This window comes from Aquarana catesbeiana, linkage group LG03 (genome assembly GCF_042186555.1).
Source record: "Aquarana catesbeiana isolate 2022-GZ linkage group LG03, ASM4218655v1, whole genome shotgun sequence".
Taxonomy (NCBI): domain Eukaryota; kingdom Metazoa; phylum Chordata; class Amphibia; order Anura; family Ranidae; genus Aquarana; species Aquarana catesbeiana.
In genome coordinates, this window is record NC_133326.1 from 248,461,470 (window position 1) to 248,481,068 (window position 19,599).

The 19,599-nt window shown below is 40.1% G+C and overlaps 1 protein-coding gene across 1 annotated transcript in view; it reads right to left on the bottom strand.

The window, feature by feature from the left end:
- Positions 1 to 229: 229 nt before the first annotated feature.
- The window catches only part of NELL2 (neural EGFL like 2), a gene marked incomplete in the record, with an annotated part of 447,509 nt that continues 428,139 nt past the window's right edge, over positions 230 to 19,599 (bottom strand). The window contains 1 exon segment of the mRNA XM_073619952.1: positions 230 to 1,088. Within this exon segment, the coding sequence (XP_073476053.1) occupies positions 1,038 to 1,088 (51 nt within the window).

The window sequence follows — 19,599 nt, forward strand, 5'->3', positions numbered from 1 at the left end:
TGGATTAGAAATAGAGGCATTTTTTTTTTTAAGTGTCTTATGTGGCACCAGTACAGCACAGTTAAAATTTCAGGCAGCTGAAAGAGTGATTGGAAGGGATTTCCTTCACGGTACCTTCATGAACCTTTTCCTTCATGAAAATTCCTGTCATAAAATGTATTTCAGGAGACATCTTTCTGCACATGGTAGACAGAAATATACAAATGTTCGAAGAATAAAATATCCAGAATTGTATGTAAGAGAAACATTTATTTAAATCCACACGAGAGCACAATTATACTAAACGTATCCAGTCAAGAAAGTAAGTCAAAAGGTGCAAGAAATCAAACCGCAATGATAGCTGTTCCCTCCAAAACACATGTTTTCCATGCTGATACAGAAAGCGTACCAAAGAATAGGAGGTGTCCATAACACATCTTCAATTTATTTGCAAAATCACTCCCTACAATATATATTAAAATATTTCAGATCGGTGAGAAAAATATGTGCAGGTAATGTCAAGTGGTACAATATGAACTTATCTTTACAAACACTTCAACCCCCACCAAGATTCTTTAGTTCATGTTCCAGGACTTGGTGAACCTAGCAGTGATCAAGGCAAGCAATTTTACTGTGGGTGTATATGCCATTGTTTTTACGATATCCCATTATTTTCAAGCAACAGCTGGCATAAAGCTGACGTTAAAGTACTTAGTTTTATCCTTAAACATGAACAGTTCCATCTGTGAAGCAGAATAGCACACCACCAATCCCCTTTGAAAAATATGATTATGTAGTGAATCCCATGTAGGCATTCTGCACAAAAATGTCAGCGGCAGCTAACATATATTTGGCCTCAAGTTTAGTAAAAAAAAAAAAATCATTCTAGTAGAATCTCCCATAGCTATGATGTTACGTTTTCCTTTCTTTTTTGAACAGCAGGGAGATTGTTCGTACGTTTCAACACTTTAGCATTACAATTTTTGGTGTAAGGTCTTTTTATGTGAGAAAGAAACATTCTTTATCCTTGAACCTTCTATAGGAGTAGCTGGCTGTCATCACAGCTCCTGAAGGCACTGTGGGTCCACTGAGCAACACATGTGGCCATTCTGTAGAAGAAAGAGAAAGATGTGATCAAAAGAATGCAATAATCCGAATGACTCCAGGCAAATGGCTAAATACACAGTTAAAATACATCTAAGATCATATTTCGTGCCGCTATCTAAAAAAATTGATATTATTTTGGGTAGATGCTGTTGGAATATCTTTGATCTTCTTGGGAACTACATTATGAACATTTCTTCACCCAAGTTTTTCCTTTACTATGTTATCCTTGCTAATTCTACAGTATGTCACAAAAAGGTCTCCATAGAAATTTTCATCTTTGGGCAGTGCAGTTACAGCGGGTAAAATAAGTATTGAACAAGTCACCATTTTTCTAGGTAAATATATTTCTAATATATTTCTTAAGGTGCTAATGACATAAAAATTTTCACCACATCTCGGTAACAACCCATGCAATCCATACATACAAAGAAACCAAAACAAATAAGTTCAGAAATTAAGTTATGTGTAATAAAAGGCATTGACACAGGGAAAAAGTATTGAACACAGGTAAAAAGGGAGGTGCAAAAAGGCATGGAAAGCCAAGACACCGGATGAAATCTATCAGTAATTAGAAAGCAATCCTGCCCCTTATCAGTGCAAATTAATATCAGCTGGTTTAGTCTCCACTGATGGCCTATAAAAAGGTGTCTCATTATCAAGTTGTCACACAAGAAACATCTCATGATGGGCAAAAGCAAAAAGCTCCTTAAAGACCTTCACAACCTTATTGTTGCAAAACATACAGATGGCATTGGTTACAAAAACACCCTCATACCAACAGTGAAGTTTGGAGGTGGGAACATCATGCTGTGGGGCTGTTTTTCTGCATACGGTACTGGCAAACTTCATATCACTGAAGGAAGGATGAATGGAAAAATGTACCAACGCATTCTTGATAAAAATCTGCTGCCATCTATGAGAATGATGAAGATGAAATGGGGTGGACATTTCAGCAAGACAATGATCACAAAGCCAGGGAAACTCTCAATTGGTTTCAAAGAAAGAAAATAAAGCTGCTAGAATAGCCCAACCAATCACCTGACTTGAATCCAATAGAAAATCTATGGAAAGAACAAAAGATTAGCATTTATAGAAGAGGCCCACGGAACCTTCAAGATTTGAACACTGTGTGGAGAAATGGGCCAAAATCACCCCTGAGCAGTGCATGTGACTAGTTTCTCCATACAGAAGGCGCCTTGAAGCTGTCATTCTAAAATTGCAAGAAAGATATTGAGCGCTGACATAAAAAGATACAAATAAAATGAACTGCTAGCTGACACTCAAGGCTAATTCAAATAATACCTCAAACAGACATGATAAAAAAGCAGTGCTGCGCAATTCGTAAATGTCCATAAACAATCAAAGTTTTTTTACTAAAGTGACAAAAGAGTCCCAAGTGGTGTGTGAGCAAACAACTTGAATCACTGCAGGGTGTGGTGACACACGCAAAACAGGATGACAAATTCGGTGTCTGATCCCTCCACCACATGTATAGATGGCCTCTCACCTCAAAAATTCCACCTGAAACAGGTCACAAGGCAGTATAAACACAAGGCTCACAATTTCCAGATGGCAACTCCGGTGTTGGTCCTTAGTTCAACAATCAGTAAGGTAATCAAGCATATATGAAAAGAGAACACAGCGATTTAATGCTCTCTGTATAACTTTTAATGGTGTAAAAAATAATAATGTGCACTTACATGTATTGGCACTCAGAAACGAGTGCTGGCATAGAAGCGTTTAATAATGACCACCAAGATGGCCACAGGTGACGTCATGCGTGACCCCTGACCCCTGACCCCCCATACGCCTTACATCCGTAGGCGGGACTTCCTGCCCGACACTGAGGAAGTCCCGCCTACAGATGTAACACGTAGGGGGGGTCAGGGGTCACGCATGACTCACCCACGGCCATCTCGGTGGTCATTATTACACGCTTCTATACATGTGGTGGAGGGATCCCAGACACCGAATTTGTCATCCTTTTTTGTGTGTTTCACCGCACCCTGCAGTGATTCAAGTTGTTTGCTCACACACCACTTTTGTCACTTTAGTAAAAAAACTTTGATTGTTTATGGACATTTACGAATTGTGCAGCACTGTTTTTTTATCTTGACGCTGTCATTACCAACAAAGGATTTTGCATTAAGTATTAAATACATTTCAGTTAGCGTGTTCAATACTTTTTTCCTGTGTCATTTAATGCTTTTATTCATGACTTCATTTCTGAACTGATTTGTTTTGGTTTCTTTGTATGTATGGATTGTATGGGTTGTTACGGACATGTGGTGAAAATGTCATATCAATAGCGTCTTTAGAAATAGATTTACCTAGAAAAATGGTGATGTGTTCAATCCTTTTTTTGCCTGCTCTATATCACCATGTGTAAACTGTAATTACTTATCTTGTTATGCGATTACCCAATAGCCATAGCTCTGTCTACCGAAAGCTGTCAGTGTGCACCAAGATAGCATCAATTAGATACAAAGGTATAATAAGTTTACTTAACCACTTTAGCTCTCACACTTGTACATTTCTAGACACAAGAGCAAATTAAAAAAAAAAATGCTATGGGCCTGAATATTCAGCAATAGCCGCCATTACTTAAAATTGTGGAGTAAATTACATTTTATCTTTTTAGGCCAAACACATTTTTGTGGCGATACTGTCTTGCAAAAAAGATTTAATTTTTTATTAAAAACTATACTTTAATCAGTGTTGATTTATTTATTTTTTTGTTAAGTGTTACTAACACTTTTTTCTATCATTTACAAATAAAGGATTTTTTTCCCCAATTTTGTGCTTCATTTTTGTAGTGTTGCAATAAAAAGACAAAATGAATAGCAACAAAAAGTTTAAGAATTAAATGTTAGAAAACAAAGATATATAAAAAATAAATTAAAAAAAATCAGCAAAAAAATAAAAGCTTAGTGAAGAAGTGACAGAAAGTTAATTAGGGGTGATAGGGGTAAACAAAGGGTATAAAGGGAGTTCTATATAAACAAATAAGTATTTACATTTTAAGACTAGTCTTTTTATCTTTTGCGATCTCTCTATGCAGTCTGATCAATGTTTAACAACACTGTGTCAGCAAGTCAGTTATTTGACATTAGCTGTCGGCTATTTCACAGCTTGGTATTGCCGATAGATTGAAGCGGGGAGTGGCAGTGGGGCAGGCTACACATGCCCTGTGTATTTTGAGGATATCTTTTTGAGGGGGCCTGTGTGGCATGCCCAAGGTCCACAACTGGTTGAGGATTATCTATACGCAAACTTTTTTTTAAAGTTTTGTATTGACTGGGGAAAGTAGAACCCCTTTTTGGGTTTACAGGTATCTGGGGCTCCGTTAGCGAGATTTCCCATTAGAGATATCAACATGTGGGAGAGGCAAGGCTAAGCTCAACATTTGCAAGGAAATTCAAAACTTGCATATAAGTATAGCCAAAGTTTTTTTTGGCTAAATTCTCCTGTGGATCACAGAAGTGCAGTTCAATCTGTGATCCGTTGCAATATGAAGCCTGATGTCGGCTGACAACACAGAGCTGGCCCAAGCTCTGGAAAGATCCCGACCATATGGTCGAGAGCCACCCAGCCTGGATTGGCAGCTGGCTCAGCCTCTCAGCAATCCACTAAGAGCCTGAGTCAGCCCCTCCTGCCCCCCTCCAGTCATAGCTCACTGCTCAGAGCAAAGGGGGAGAATGAGTGATCAGTAGTTTGCAGTTTAATCGTTTCGTTTTCACCACGGAGCTGGCGGGGGAAAGATGCCGCATTGGATTGATGCAGCATCCACCTAGGGGAATATAAAGGTTTGTTTTTATGGAATGCCATACTTCTCTTTTAAGTTGGCTATATCTGTGGATTTACTATTCCTTTTGATGTGGTTCTCACTATTTTTAGTTATATTTTCATTACTTGCTCAGTTTGAATTGCCCAGGTTTCTTTTAATTTATTAGTGATCCTTTATTGGCCAAGCAGACTTCAAGACAAAATTTTATTTCACAACTATAAGAAGAAACAGCAGTAAAAATATTTCACTGGAGGTTATTTCAGTTACCCAAATGATTCAAGACAGTGGAAATCATTTGGAATTCAACTTATCTGAAACTGTTCTCACCTTGTTGTGTTCATATTCTTAACCTGACTGCCATAGTCCTTTGTGTCCTTTAACAACAGTAAAAAATTGACTTGCTGAGACAGCAGGTTGACTATGGTTTCATCGCAGTAACTCATCTTCCTCTAACTTGCATTTATAGTTATTTTAAAGGTATACAGAGTGCCACCTATCATGGATTAGGCATGCAGCATTCTGATGTTTTTGGAAGACACAGCAAATATGGCAAAAGCTGTTTATAAATCCATCCACATAGCATATAGAGCAAGATCTCCAAATGGCATTGAACATAATCTCCCTAAAGTGTTCAATATCCACATAATAAAAATAATATATATGGAAGCAAGTCATTTATTAAATGATATTGATGTTTTAATATCCAGGATGGTGTATTCATTAGAATGCTATCACAGATAATGTTTAAAACATGAAGGAATAAAATGTCATCTCTGCTGATGCCTTCGCTTGAATCAATTTCTTAGGTTACTTTCCACTGCTTATTTTTCCCCCGCTCCCATCAGTGAATTATTTGTTGCATATTAAAAGGAGCAGTTAGGAGATGAGATGCTCTGTACTGTACTATAATAGAATGTATTAAATATTGCATATGACATGCATGCAATATTCATGCTTCATTCTGTCACAGAACTGCCTTGTGTCATCAACCTTTTGTGTCAGCGCAAAGGACAAGTTCATAACATGGACTGATATGCTTTGGTGCCGTTAGCATTGCAGGAGAGGTTACATATTACAACTGTGGATCATTGGAACACATTTGGTCTTCCACTTCAGTGTTTTTTTTTTGTTTTGTTTTTTATTACACCGATACACAGTATATACAACAGGACTTGTAGTGAAAATTAAACTAGTACTCATTACTACAATACATTGGGGTAGATTTACTAAAACTGGTGCACCTTCTTCAGCTTGTTCAGTTAGCGTACTTTCACACTGAGCCGCCCTTTCCGTTCGCACTAAAGCGGCGCTAGTTTTAGCAGCACTTTAGCGCTGTTTAAGTGGCATTTTTGTGCTGCTTTTTGGCCGATAGCAGGGTGCTTTTTACCCCGCATAAAATGGGTAAAAAGTCCAGTTTTGCAGCACTTTCAAAGCGCTGTTCCATCATTCCAACCTGCCCCAAAGATGCTGCTTGCAGGACTTTTCCGAACGTCCCGCATGCGCATCGCTCCAGTGTGAAAGCACACTTGAATGAATGAGAGGTGGTTTTCAGGCGCTTTGCGGAGTCTACTTCTAGTGAATGAATGAATGATTTGTAGAGCGCTGCAAATGCGAACTGAATTGCCTCAAGGCGTTAGATGCGTTCTCTGTTGTCAGCTTTTTAGAAAAGGAAGGTCTTTAGTTTTTTCCTGAAGGCCTGATGGTTTTCTTCCATGCGGAGGTGGGCCGGAAGAGCGTTCCATAGTCGAGGTCCTTGGACTGCGAATCTTCGTTCTCCCTTTGCTTTGTAGCGGTATTTGGGAATGAGGAGGAGGTTTTGGAAGCTGATCGAAGACTGCGATTAGGTGTGTAGTGTTTTATTTTCTCCCGGAGATATAGTGGAGCGTTTCCTTGTATGCATTTGTGGGTGAGGCAGAGGGTCTTGAATGTGATCCGATTCTTTACGGTTAGCCAGTGTAGGCACTTTAGGGATGGGGAAATAGATTCCCAGGGTTTTTTTCCTGTTAACATTCTTGCCGCCGTGTTTTGGATGAGTTGCAAGCGCGCAAGCTGATATTGGGGTAGTCCTACGTAGAGCAAATTTGCGTAGTCGAGTCGGGAATTGATGATTGTTCCCACAACTGCCGCTTTGTCCTCTTCTGGGATGAAGGGGATGAGTCTACGTAGCAGGCGGAGGAGATGGTGGGATCTGCTAACTACTGATCCTATTTGTGCATCCATTGTCATTCCTGAGTCAAAGATGACTTCGAGACTCTAGGCTTTGGTGCTTGGAGCGATGGTCTGTCCGAGGATGGTGGGAGGTGTCCACGGAGTCTTAATTTTGGAATTTTTTGTGCTAAAGCGCCTGAAAACTGCCCCAGTGTGACAAGGGCTCTTAATCTTTGGCAATAAAACCTGGAAGCTGATTGGTTTCTCTGCAGATCTGCCCACTCTCTCATATATATATATATCTCACATACACACACTATATATATATATATATATATATCACATACATATATACATACACACATATATATACATATATATATATATATATATATATATATATATATATATATATATATTACAATACATACATATATATATATATATACACACACACATACATACACAGTATGTATATTTGTAAGGGTTATAGCTCGGCAGCGTATGTGTGTGACCCTCCGGATGAGTTCACTACACAAAATTAGATACAGCAAACAGCATTGCAGGTGAAAAAAAAGTAAAGGTAAAAAAATTAAGTGCGCTTGCATTAAATAACATAAATCACTATTTCAACAATAGAATATGAATAGAGTGTAAATGGTTAAATGGTAAATAGTTAAGTACACTGACTGACAATAATTGATGATCAGTGCTTAAATACAATGAGTTCAAATAGAATAAGCATAAAATAACCTAATACAAAGATAAACAAAATGCATAGTGAAGTAAAAAAAAACCAAAATCATAACTTGCTTGTGCAATTAGAAAGTGCAAATAATAGAGCATTTAGGAAGTGCAAATATTAGTAATAAAATTCAGTCCATTCGTGAAGAATTCAATGAGGACACACAAGTCGCACAAGGGAAAGTCGTAGTCGCATAAGAAAAAAATCGCATATCCACAGTTCATTAAATGCAACCCATGTGAGTGAGAAAGGATGGAAAAAACGTGAATGGAACTCCAAGCCACCGGTGAATCCACAGGATAATAAGGATGGACCCTTACCAGAAAGGATGGACCTCCTAGATAGCAAGGTCATATAGGCACACAGATACTGCCCTCTGCAGGGACAGATGGATGGCGGTGTCTGGATCAACCAATGTGTGCCGTGTTCCAGCAGGAGGTGGTTCCAACACTTCAGCCTAGAGGGAGGCACTCGCTCGTCCCAAGAGCCGTGAGCACAAAGGAAGCAAGAACTCCGATGGTGTAGTAAAATTAGGATAATTTATTGCCTCATAAAAGCAGAGAACACATCTCCGTCATACAAAGTAACTTGTTTTTTCCGAGTTTTCATACCTCCACAGGTGAACTGCCTGATCTTGTTCTCCATACCATGTATTCCACGTGCCTACTAGCGTACAGGGATACTCTTCACCTGCATGGATCTTTGGCAATACCTCAAAGTTTGTTGTAGGCATCTAGACATTCTGGCTTTACATTGTAAAATTGTATTTTGTAGAGGTTGCTGGTCTCCCTCTTCGCCAGCAGATTCGAGTGTGCATCCTTGCGAGGATTGACCTTACGCACAAAAAGGATCTGAGCCATCTGTCTTCTTTGGCTTTCTGACTAGACGACGCAAGGCCCCGCACTTATCACAGGGAAACCTTCCAGCTTCTCCTGTTTTTGGAGTTTTGATAAGGTGAGTGCTATTCTAACCTCAGGAACCAAGCAATCAGACTGAGCCAGTGACAACAAAGTCTCTGCGACTAGGGATTCCCTATCCCTCCAGGCTTTCAAGAGATTAACGTGATATATTGGTTCTGGTTTTCGCCTTTCTGATTGTCTGACCCTGTAGTTCACCTCACTCACTTATTCAATTATCTGGTATGGGCCCTGCCATTTGACCAGGAATTTGCTTTCAACCATAGGGATTAGTACCAGTACCCTATCCCTCTGGGAAAAGGTACGGGTCTTAGCTCCACGATTGTACACCCTCTGCTGTGCTAACTGCGCTTGGGGCAAATGTTCTTTTACGATTGGCATTACCTGTGCAATTCTATCTTGCATCTGGGTGACATGCTCAATCACACTCCTGTGGAGAGAACGCTCACTTTCCCAAGTTTCCCTAGCGATGTCCAACAGCCCTCTTGGGTGTCTCCCATAGAGTAATTCAAAGGGTGAAAAACCCATAGATGATTGTGGTACCTCCCTGATGGCAAACATCAAATAGGGTATTGGACAGTCTTAACCCCTTTCCATCTCTATCCACCACCTTCTTTAACATTTGCTTTAGGGCTTTGTTCAACCTTTCAACCAACCTGTCTGTTTGGGGGCGATACATGGATGTCCGCAATTGTGTCACAACCCGGGAAATAAAGGGTGAACCTTGGTCTGTAAGCAGTTCCTTACAAATACCCACGTGGCTAAAAAACAAGAAATAGCTCTTTGGCTATCGTTTTGGCAGAGGTATTTCGGAGACGAATCACTTCTGGGTGGCATAGTCCAGTATAACCAAAATGTACTGATGCCCCCTAGCAGACTATTATTGGACCTACCAAATCCATTGCTATCCTCTCAAAGGGGACCTCAATGATGGGAAGAGGTACCAGCGGGTTATGGAAATGTGGCATAGGTGCCGATTTCTGACACACAGGGCAGGAGGAACAATAATTTTATTTTTCCTTCATTATTATTATTATTATACAGGATTTATATAGCGCCGACAGTTTACGACCTTCTTGACCCCAGGCCAATAGAATCTCTGCAATACTCTCCCTCTGGTCTTTTCTGCCCCCAAATGACCTCCAAGAATGTGCCCATGGGATAATTCCAACACCAGTTTCCTGTAAGTTTTGGACACCACAAGTTGTTCAATGGTTTCTTCTGCCCTTTGAGCAACTCAATACAGTAGATCCCTTTCCACAATGAAGTACGGATAAGCGCAAGTCTTATCTGGGTTCACTAGTTTGCCATCCATTCTTACCACATTTTCCTGTGCTTTTATCAGTGTGGGGGTCTTTTAACTGTTCTGTGGCAAAATTTTCCCTGTGAACCTCTAGATCAAAAAACTTAGGTGGCATGTTTTTGTCTGAAGATGTTGGCTCCTTCACAGTCAATACCGACAAGGGGAATTTTGGAGATTCTTCACCACTCTCAGAGGACTTCTGGGATTCACCTTCCTGGTTTAAAGGGGTGACAGTTTGGGGGGGGGGGATTTTGGAAAATCCCTCCCCACAATGGCATCATGTGGTAAGTGAAGCACTAACCCCACCTGATGAGATAAGTTACCTTTGGGGGTACCAAAAGACACTGTAGCCACAGGATACTCTCTGGTGTCCCCTTGCACGCAAATCACAGCCACCTTTTTATGCCCAGAGACCTGTGCAGCAACTAATTCCTCTTTTACCAATGTCACTAGGTTACCTGAATCCAGCAACACATCACTACAATTAATATATATTTTACATAAATGTTTCTCAGTTCCCCGGCTGGCCGTCCATGCAACTGTTGCAAACTGCGACTGACGTCTGACCCTTACAAAGTCACATTGCATCGGTTCATCCACAACTGGGCAATTTGCTACAATATGTCCCTCTTGCCAGCAGCGGTAACAAATAATCTTTTTCGCTGCCCCTTGCGGCCTTGACTTCCCAGGCTGCTCTCGCCAGACATTAGGTAGAACTCCCACCCTCTCACTCTCTCTACCCTCACCCCTTGGTATCATCTTACCCGCCACCGGGGGTGGTCTGGTCTTAGGGTGGAAAGCCCGTTAGTCCATGGGAGAGATGGTCAGATTCTCTGTAGCCAAGTACCTCTCAACCAGATCCACAAGCCTGTCGGCCGTTTCTGGGTCTCCATGGCTTACCTACTTTTGGATGGCAGTAGGAAGAGATCTCAGGAACCAATCCATAACAAGACATTCCACAATCTTTGGTGCAGTCAAAGTCTCTGGCTGCAGCCACTTCTTGCTCAGGTGAATGAGATCATACATCTAAGACCTGGGGGAGGGTTTCCAAGCCGGAAAGTTCAGTTATGCACATGCTGAGCCACAGTCAGGGTGACCCCCAGCCGTGCCAATATTTCTGTTTTCAGCACCACAGTCTTTTGCTTGGTCAGGCTCTAGGTCATACCCAGCTTTCTGCGATTCACCAGGTAATAGCGGGGCCACCAGTCCAGCCCACTGCTCCTTAGGCCACTTTTTCCTTTCAGCAGTCCTTTCAAATGTGGTCAAAAACACATCAGGATCATCCTCTCCAGTCATTTTTGGCAGTAAATGGCTCACACGAAATGATGGGATATCAGTGAAACCACTTGCCTCACTGGTCTGTGGACGTTGCTGCATTAATGTCTCCACTTGCTGTTGGAGTCTCTGCTCCTGCTTCTGCAACAGGTCTATGAAGCGAGCCTCAGATTGCTGCTGGGCTTGTTCCAGACTCTGCTGGTAAGCTTGATGCTGCAACTGTTCATTTGCACGCCCCTTTGCTCAAGGTTCGCTTGTTGTTGATGGGCATTTACCACAACAAACTGTCTCAGCAACTCTTCCATGCTGGCCTTTATTTAAAAAACTGCCCCTGGCTTCCTCCACCAACTGTGAGGGGGTTAGCATGGCAACGGGTGTGTGTGACCCCCTGGATAAGTTTACTACACAAAATAAGGCACATTAAGCAGCATTGCAGGTGAAAAAACAAAGGTGTGGTTTATTTAAACTATATACAAGGAAAGATAGCAACAAAACAAAAAGAAACATGAAAATAAACCCTTGCCAGCTTACTATATTCACGTTTTCTAGCTATCAACTAGGTGCAGCCTGCCTTTTGCTCCCCAGTCTACAAAGACACAAAACTGGTTCCAGGATGGAGCACCCTCTCTAAGCATGCTGGGAATTTTTGTAGAGGTCCTAATGAGCCAACTTACTTTAGCTGGGCTCATTACCTCACCACTGCAGGAAACTCAGCACTTCCCCCTAGTGGAAAAAACTGAATAGAGCCTGAATCTAGGACACACATACCTGCCATCCTGGATGCAGGGCATTTTACCTGCCTGCTGTCACTACATATATTTATTTATATTTATATTATGGCAGAGCATTGCCCTGCCAGGGTCTAGAAGGAAGTTATGGCCCAGAATTCTCAACAAAATAGGTTGAGGGGCTCTAGGTAGTTTGCGTCAGAAAGGAAGCTAGGAAGCTAGCTTTTCAGTTTCCTCAGTGTTTGGTAAAGTCTGTTTTGGGACCTGCAGCCTGGAGATTTCTAAGAGATCTGGGTGGGATAAAATTTCCAATCCTGGGTTCAGATTTTCAGAACCACCAGCACACTAATTGGTCAGGTGTGTGCTGGATTATTCAGGAGGTTTTTGCCCCAGAGTCAGGATGGCTCTACCTAGGAGAGGTGTGAAGAGCAAGAGCAGCAAGGGGCTGCTAGCTGTGTGCACAGAGTTGTGTAGGAAAATGGTCTGTAGGAGACAATGGCCCAAAGGGTAAGGCCAGAGCAGGAGGGCTGCATGTATAAGCCTGGAGGCTGAATGTTTGTTTGTTTTGATGGAAGATAAATGCTGAAAACCCCAGTGAGGGAAAACGCATATTTTGTGTTTTCTGGAACTTTCTTTTAATAAAAGTGGGCAAGAAAAGCCCTTAAAAAGAAAGCAAGTGGCTGAGTCCTTAAAGCTCTACCTTTGATACTAGTTACACAAAATTATAGATATATTATTTCTATATCTATATCTATCTCTCAACTGTTAAAATGTAAGTACCATTAATGCTTGGTAAACCAATATTACTAATAAAAAAGGTATAGACACCCAGCGATATTTATACATACCTAGGCCCCTGTGCTGTTTGAAAGCCAGGCTATTCTGACACCTCCTGGCAGTGTTGAAGTTTGCACACCACCTTCCACATATTCCTACTGGCCAGTGAGCTGGCCCATCATGGTGTGAAAAAACGGTTTTGTGCTAACAAAAATGTGCTCCCTGTGAAATCAGAGTTCATTCAGTGAATCCACTGTTCAGATTTTTTTTTTGCTATGAAAAAGGCTCTGATGGTGGTTAAGACAGAGTTAAGAAGACTCAACCCAAAGGGATGAAACAATTAAAGATAAAGGATATAGCAACAAAGCTCTACACTGCAAGAATGCATGCAGTTTCATATGTGTGTTGGAAAAGGTTTATGTGTATATCTAACGTTTGTTAGATTGATGGCAGGTAAAAAGTTGAAATAGGAATATAAAAAGACAAGGATGACGATAGATATGTAGGTATAATAATGCTGAAGGCTTTACTGGCAGCAGCAAAGATTTTAAAATTAATTTTATCAGCCACTTTCAGCCAAAGTAATTATTGGCAAAGGGACACTACTCAAAGTGTTATTAAACCCAGGACCCTGCATTCACTATGTCTGGTTTCCCACAGTACACAAGACATGGAAATGCAATAGTTTTGGTAAATATAAACTGCTAAATACCTTTTATCATCAGCAGTATATAGTAGTCTTGTGGCTATCATCAGTGTCTGGCCGAGCACTGAATAAAGCTTGTGGGAGTTTTCATTCTCCTCTGACTGTCCTAGGTGGCTGCATGACCCCGACCCTCTGAACAGTGCTAATTAGCCTTGTGCTAATCATATGCACCCTCCCCCAAAAAAACCCTCTAGCAATAAACACCAAACTGAGCATGTGCAGAGTTCCCCCATACAGAGTATACAGGACACTGTAGCAGGAATGTACAGAGCTCAGCTGACACGTTTCGCACTCATGACAAGTGCTTACTCATAGCTAACAAACATGGGAATGACAAACATATATAAAGCTTGTGTAGAATGCCATGTGACCACATGATTAAGTGCATGATCAGTACCAGCTGGACGCCGGTTCTATGAGGTCTCGGCACCTGCTGTCAAATGAACATGCTTTGCAATGAAGACTCCCATAAGAATGGTATATAAGCGGCAGAAAAAGGAAAATGTAATTAAATGAATCAAAAAAATATATATATGTATGTATATGAGATATATGTGTGAAAATAAAAATAAAAATGAAAGTGGAAATAATGATAAATAAATATGAAAGTAATAGTAATATAATGTATTGGACGTGTGTGAAAAAACGTATTTGCAAGTGTATTCAAGACATGTAAATGATTAAAAAGATTTATTGTCCAAATGGACATGAGATAAAAATGGAAAATAAAGTGGAAAATAGGAAAAACCAGGTAAAAATGAAAATCTATAAAATGTGTATAATAAGGACTGTGCAAAAAAGAAAGTCATCTATATAAATAATATAAAATGTACGTATAAATCAATAACAAGTGAAAAGAGATAAAATGTAAACAAAAAAAAAAAAAAAAAAATTATTAAAATATATATATATATATATATATATATATATATATATATATATATATATATATATATATATATATATACATACAAATGACGTTAAATGAACATATAATGTGGCGGACCACAGGATTGTTGTAAAAAGTGTGTAATGTAAACTACAAATAATAATGACTAGACCAGTAAAATAATGTTGTTGCGCATGTGTTAAACGACCAAGGTAATTAAGTGTGGGCCGAGATCGGCCTGTATATGTGTGTGCGTGGACGATATGAATTTGAAACCCTAAGACAGGGGTCTCAAACTGATGGCCCTCCAGCTGTTGTGGAACTACAAGTACCATCATGCTTCCTACTGAGGGAGTCATGCTTGTAACTGTCAGCCTTGCAATGCCCCATGGGACTTGTAGTTTCGCAACAGCTGGAGGGCCACCAGTTTGAGACCCCTGCCCTAAGATATGATGCAAGTGATATAGTGTCCATAGTAAACTGGCATCAAACAGGGTTTATGTAAAACTTATTGATGATAAAATAAGAAATAAATGAATAAATAAATCTTTACCGTGTAAATGTAATTCTTATGTTTAAATAAATGTGTGTGTATATGGACGATAACGGTCAATAAATGAAACAACCCATATCATGGCACTATCTGACAAAAATGTGTAATGAAAAAACAAAAAATGGATGAGAGAGATGGGAAAAGAGCTAGATGGTTTTCCAAAAACATCACAGTGTGTCTCTAAACGATATTGGTGTCATAATTATTCGTAATAATAGGAAACATCCCATTCGAAATTTAAACCTAGAGGAATTCTAGTGTTTGAAGAGAATATCCAATACACCTCACGTTTACATAGTAATTGGAACCTGTCACCCCCTCTAACGGGTGTCACAACTTTTTCTATGCCTTGGATAAAGAGACTTGATACATCCTTTTGATGCACAAAGATCCAGTGTTTAGCCACGTTAGTTAGTCTGTCTTTTTCGATGTCGTGTAAGTGGTCATATAAACGATCTCTAAGGCGGCGTGTCATGCACTCGACTTACTGGATGTGGTAAATATCGCAAGTAATCACATATACTATAAACTGAGTATTACAGTTTATGAACGAGGAAATGTTAAAAATTTTGCCATTGGTGCAAGATTGTACCTGCCTGTCCCTCTTTATATGGATGCAATAATTGCATCCTTTTTTGCCACATTTGTAGTTGCCCACAAAATTTAACCAATTAGACTTGGATCGTCCAGTCAACACCAGGCTAGGTGAAAGAGAACTCCCCAGGGTAGGTGCTCTACGAGAGACCACCTTAATACCCTTGCAGAGAATACTGTTATATGCAGGGTCATTATATAGAATTGAAAGATATCTAGTGACTATGTTTCTTATTTTATTGAACTCTGTACTGAACGGTGTTGACAAGACTGGAGTGTTAGTTAAAGAAGAATTGGTTCGGTGTTTGTCCTGTAAAAGTGACTGCCTGGGAACAGCGCTGGCTGTGGTAAGTGCTCTATTTACCAGGACATCTCCATATCCCCGGTCCTTGAAACGCTGAGCCATGTTGTTGGCTTCCATATGGAAACTCTCAGGGGTACTACATAGGTGGTTAAAGTGGGGTTCCACTCAAATTTTTAACTTAATCTTACCCCTTCAGTTAATTGCATAGATGTTCAAATGCCGCACAAAAATTTTTTTTTATCGCTGTAATTACCTTTAAATTGTACTTTATTGTGGCACTTCCTGTCTCTCCTCCCATGGGAGTAGGCGTGTTTATTGCCTTTCCCCGGAGCCGCACTGTCTCCTGGGAGCTTAGTGTCGGGCTTCCCAAGATTCAGTGCGGAAACAATGATCATGCGTGTGAACAAGCTGTGAATGAACAGCATTCACCGCATCCCGGAAATCAATGCTTGTGGGCTTCACATGCCCACAAGCAAGATGGAAACAGCCAGCATAACATTTTTTAAGTTATTCTTCAGTACAAAAAGAATTTTTTTTAAAAATTATTTTGGGGTTAGCAAAGTGTCTCAATGGATACATATTGGAAAACAGAGCAACAAGGTGGGACTTTGCATGAGACGCCAGGTGGGTAGAACCAAGCGTCTCCATCCCCAATAATTTCAACAAAAAAAAGGAAAACGGAACGGTGGGACTTTATATGAAACATGCACTCCAGGAGATAACAACTTAAAACCATGAATGTGGCAAGTAACCAATTGGTCATGGTTTCAAGTTGTTATCTCCTGGAGTGCAAGTTTCATATAAAGTCTCACCATTCCGTTTTCCTTTTTTTTGTTCAAAGTGTCTCAATGACCTAAAAAAAAAAAAAAAAAAAAAAAAATGGCCGCCGGACTCCCGCTTTAAGCCTCAGGAATTGTCCATAAGGTACACCTCGGATGGTGTGTTTAGGGTGTGCAGAATCTGCTCTAAGGAGGGTGTTACCTGCAGTGGGTTTTCTATAGAGGGTGGTATGAATGGAATTTCCTGTACTCGTGAGTTTAACGTCTAGGAATTCTATGCTGCAGGATTGTATAGTACCCGCAAACTTCAAGTTAAGATCGTTGTTATTGAAATATGAAAGCCAAACATCCAGGTTAGCATTTACATCCAATGTGATGAATAAAAGGTTGTCAATGAAACAACAGTAAAAAACTGTATCCAATCTGCGGGGGCTATCATGTCCAAAGATGCGAGACCTCTCCCACCAACCCATGAAAATGTTGGCAAGCGAGGGCGAAAATTTTGCCCCCATGGAGGCCCTGCATCTTTGGAGATAATAGCCCCCGTCAAACATGAAAAAATTGTGAGTGAGCAGGTAATCCAAGGCTTGCAGAATGAAATCTTGTAGCATAAGTGAAAATCTACCCGATTTTTTGAGAGCCCAGGCAACTGCCTGAAGACCTAGGTGATGCTGGATCGAAAATCATGGAGTTTGTTCAAAAGCTGTTTAGTGTCTCTCAAGTAGCCAGGCAGGCTGGTTGCCAACGGCTGCAATTGAGAGTCCACCCACTCGCTTTTATTGCATTTCTGAAACTATGGTACATAGTCGCTAATATCTCCATACTGTTGGCAACGCTATAATTTTTTTTACACTTAACCTGTTTGGAGTTACAGAGGAGGTCTAGTGCTAGAATTACTGCTCTCGCTCTAACATTTGCGGTGATAGCACACATGTGTGGTGCAAACACCATTTACATATGCATGCACAAATTACGCATGCGTTCGCTTCTGCACGCAAACACGAAGGGATGGGGCACTTTACTTTTATTTTTTTGATCACTTTTATTCCTATTACAAGGGATGTAAACATTCCTTGTAATAGAAATAAGGACAACAGGTCCTCTTTATGGACAGATCTCCTTTACCTTTAAAAGCAAAAGAAAAATATTTTGCTTTTAAAAAAAAAAAAAAAAAATGTTTTTACTTCCTCCCTAGACCTTCGATCCTCCAAGGCCATAGAGGCAATCAGAGGTGATCTAGTCTCTCATTGTCTCTGTGACTAGCCAGCTGCACTGTCAGATCGTTTCTCAGGAAGACGGTAAGCCCGAGAAATGCGGTCGAGCGGGAGGCTGAAAGCGATTGGGTGGGCTAATGAGCCGCTTTAGATACCAGGGTTATTGCTGATAGGTAACAGCACTGAGTCCATAACATCACTGTTGCTCTCTGCAGTATTGAGGAAATGTCCAAAGTAGGATTAGTGGGGGGGGGGGGTAAATTTGCTCTAAATTTACTGGCCCTTTAAATACACTAATAACATTGACGCACAGAGGACCAATGTCAGCAAAATAGTTATTTTATCTTATTAAGTGTCAGTCACAAGCAAAATTAATAGATAAAATAAAATTAGACTGCAAGCCTGAATGAACAAGAAAAGTGTGCCCGGAGTCACGTACAGTGCTATGAATATTTATGAATAACACTTTTTTATGGCAGAGAATTTTTAAGACACACATTCAACGCACATTTGTTCCAAGGGTGACATTCTATATGGTTTCTTGGAAATCTGTTTGCTTAATGTAAAATTTTATGTGATGTTCCAAAAGAGACTTGAGATGCACTTTTCCTAAAGCTACAACATGACATAACTGGCTGACAGCTCTGAGTTCTAGAACATCCGTTAAAAGACATTCAAAATGACAATTTGTGTGCAGCCAGCCCTGGAGAAGCCAGCGCTCTCTTCTGTGTAGCAAACCTGTTAGATAAAAACAATATAAACACCTTTGCTGCAACCTTCTATGGCAAAAGCAATCCTGTTTTAAAAGGAGTAACACCTACACTATGCATGGCATCTTGCTACAGGGTTTTCATATTATCTCTTTTGCTTAAAACACCTTCCATTACAGTTTAAAATACATTTTATATCATAGTGGCAACATTGCTCATGTCACCCTGAATAATATGCACAGGTCATCTGAAACCCCACTTGAGGTTAGAAGACTGCTATTAGGAAACAGCAGCATAGGAAGGTCTAGAAAACATGCAGGGTTCTACATTATTTAAAACTCTCAGAGACATCTGATCTGGAAATTGTCCATTGAAAAAAAAAAAAAAACACACAATCAAAGTGATTATGGACCTATTGCATCAAATAAAGAGCATAGAATAGTCTGGCTTCCGTTGAGTCCAGAATTCCCAGCTCTGTTCCAGCCCACCTGGCAATTTGTGTTTTTTTTTCCAATTCACCTTGGGGTGTGTTGACACCCACTTTGTTTTCTTCACCATCTTGTTGTAGTCTGGTTAATGCGGAGGCATGTGCAGACGCCATTACATTATCAAGATCAAAACAACCTTTCAAACTATTCTAATGGTGTCTATACATGCCTCCGCATCCACCAATCAAGGTGTAGAAACAACAATGATCAAGAGAAATGGAAGGCACCTGAGCTAAATTCCAAGTGTTGCTGCAAAGGGTCTGAATACTTATGCCAATGTGATATTTCAGACAAATACCCCAAAAAATTGAAGGGGGTCTGAATAATTTATGAATGCACTGTATGTCAGCACCTATGAAATAAAAAATAGAAGAAAAAAATTATCAAAGTTACAAAAACTGTTCATCCAGTGAGGGTAATATGCATAAATATATATATTGTATACATCTATGTATTGAAATATTGATCTTTGATGTTTTCATAGACAGATCTATGTTCTGTAATATTTCTTCTTGATGAAGCTCATCGTAAGACATAGTATAGACTTAGTATAGTATCTACATTGAGTAAGCACTGCTATTTATTAGAGATTTTCA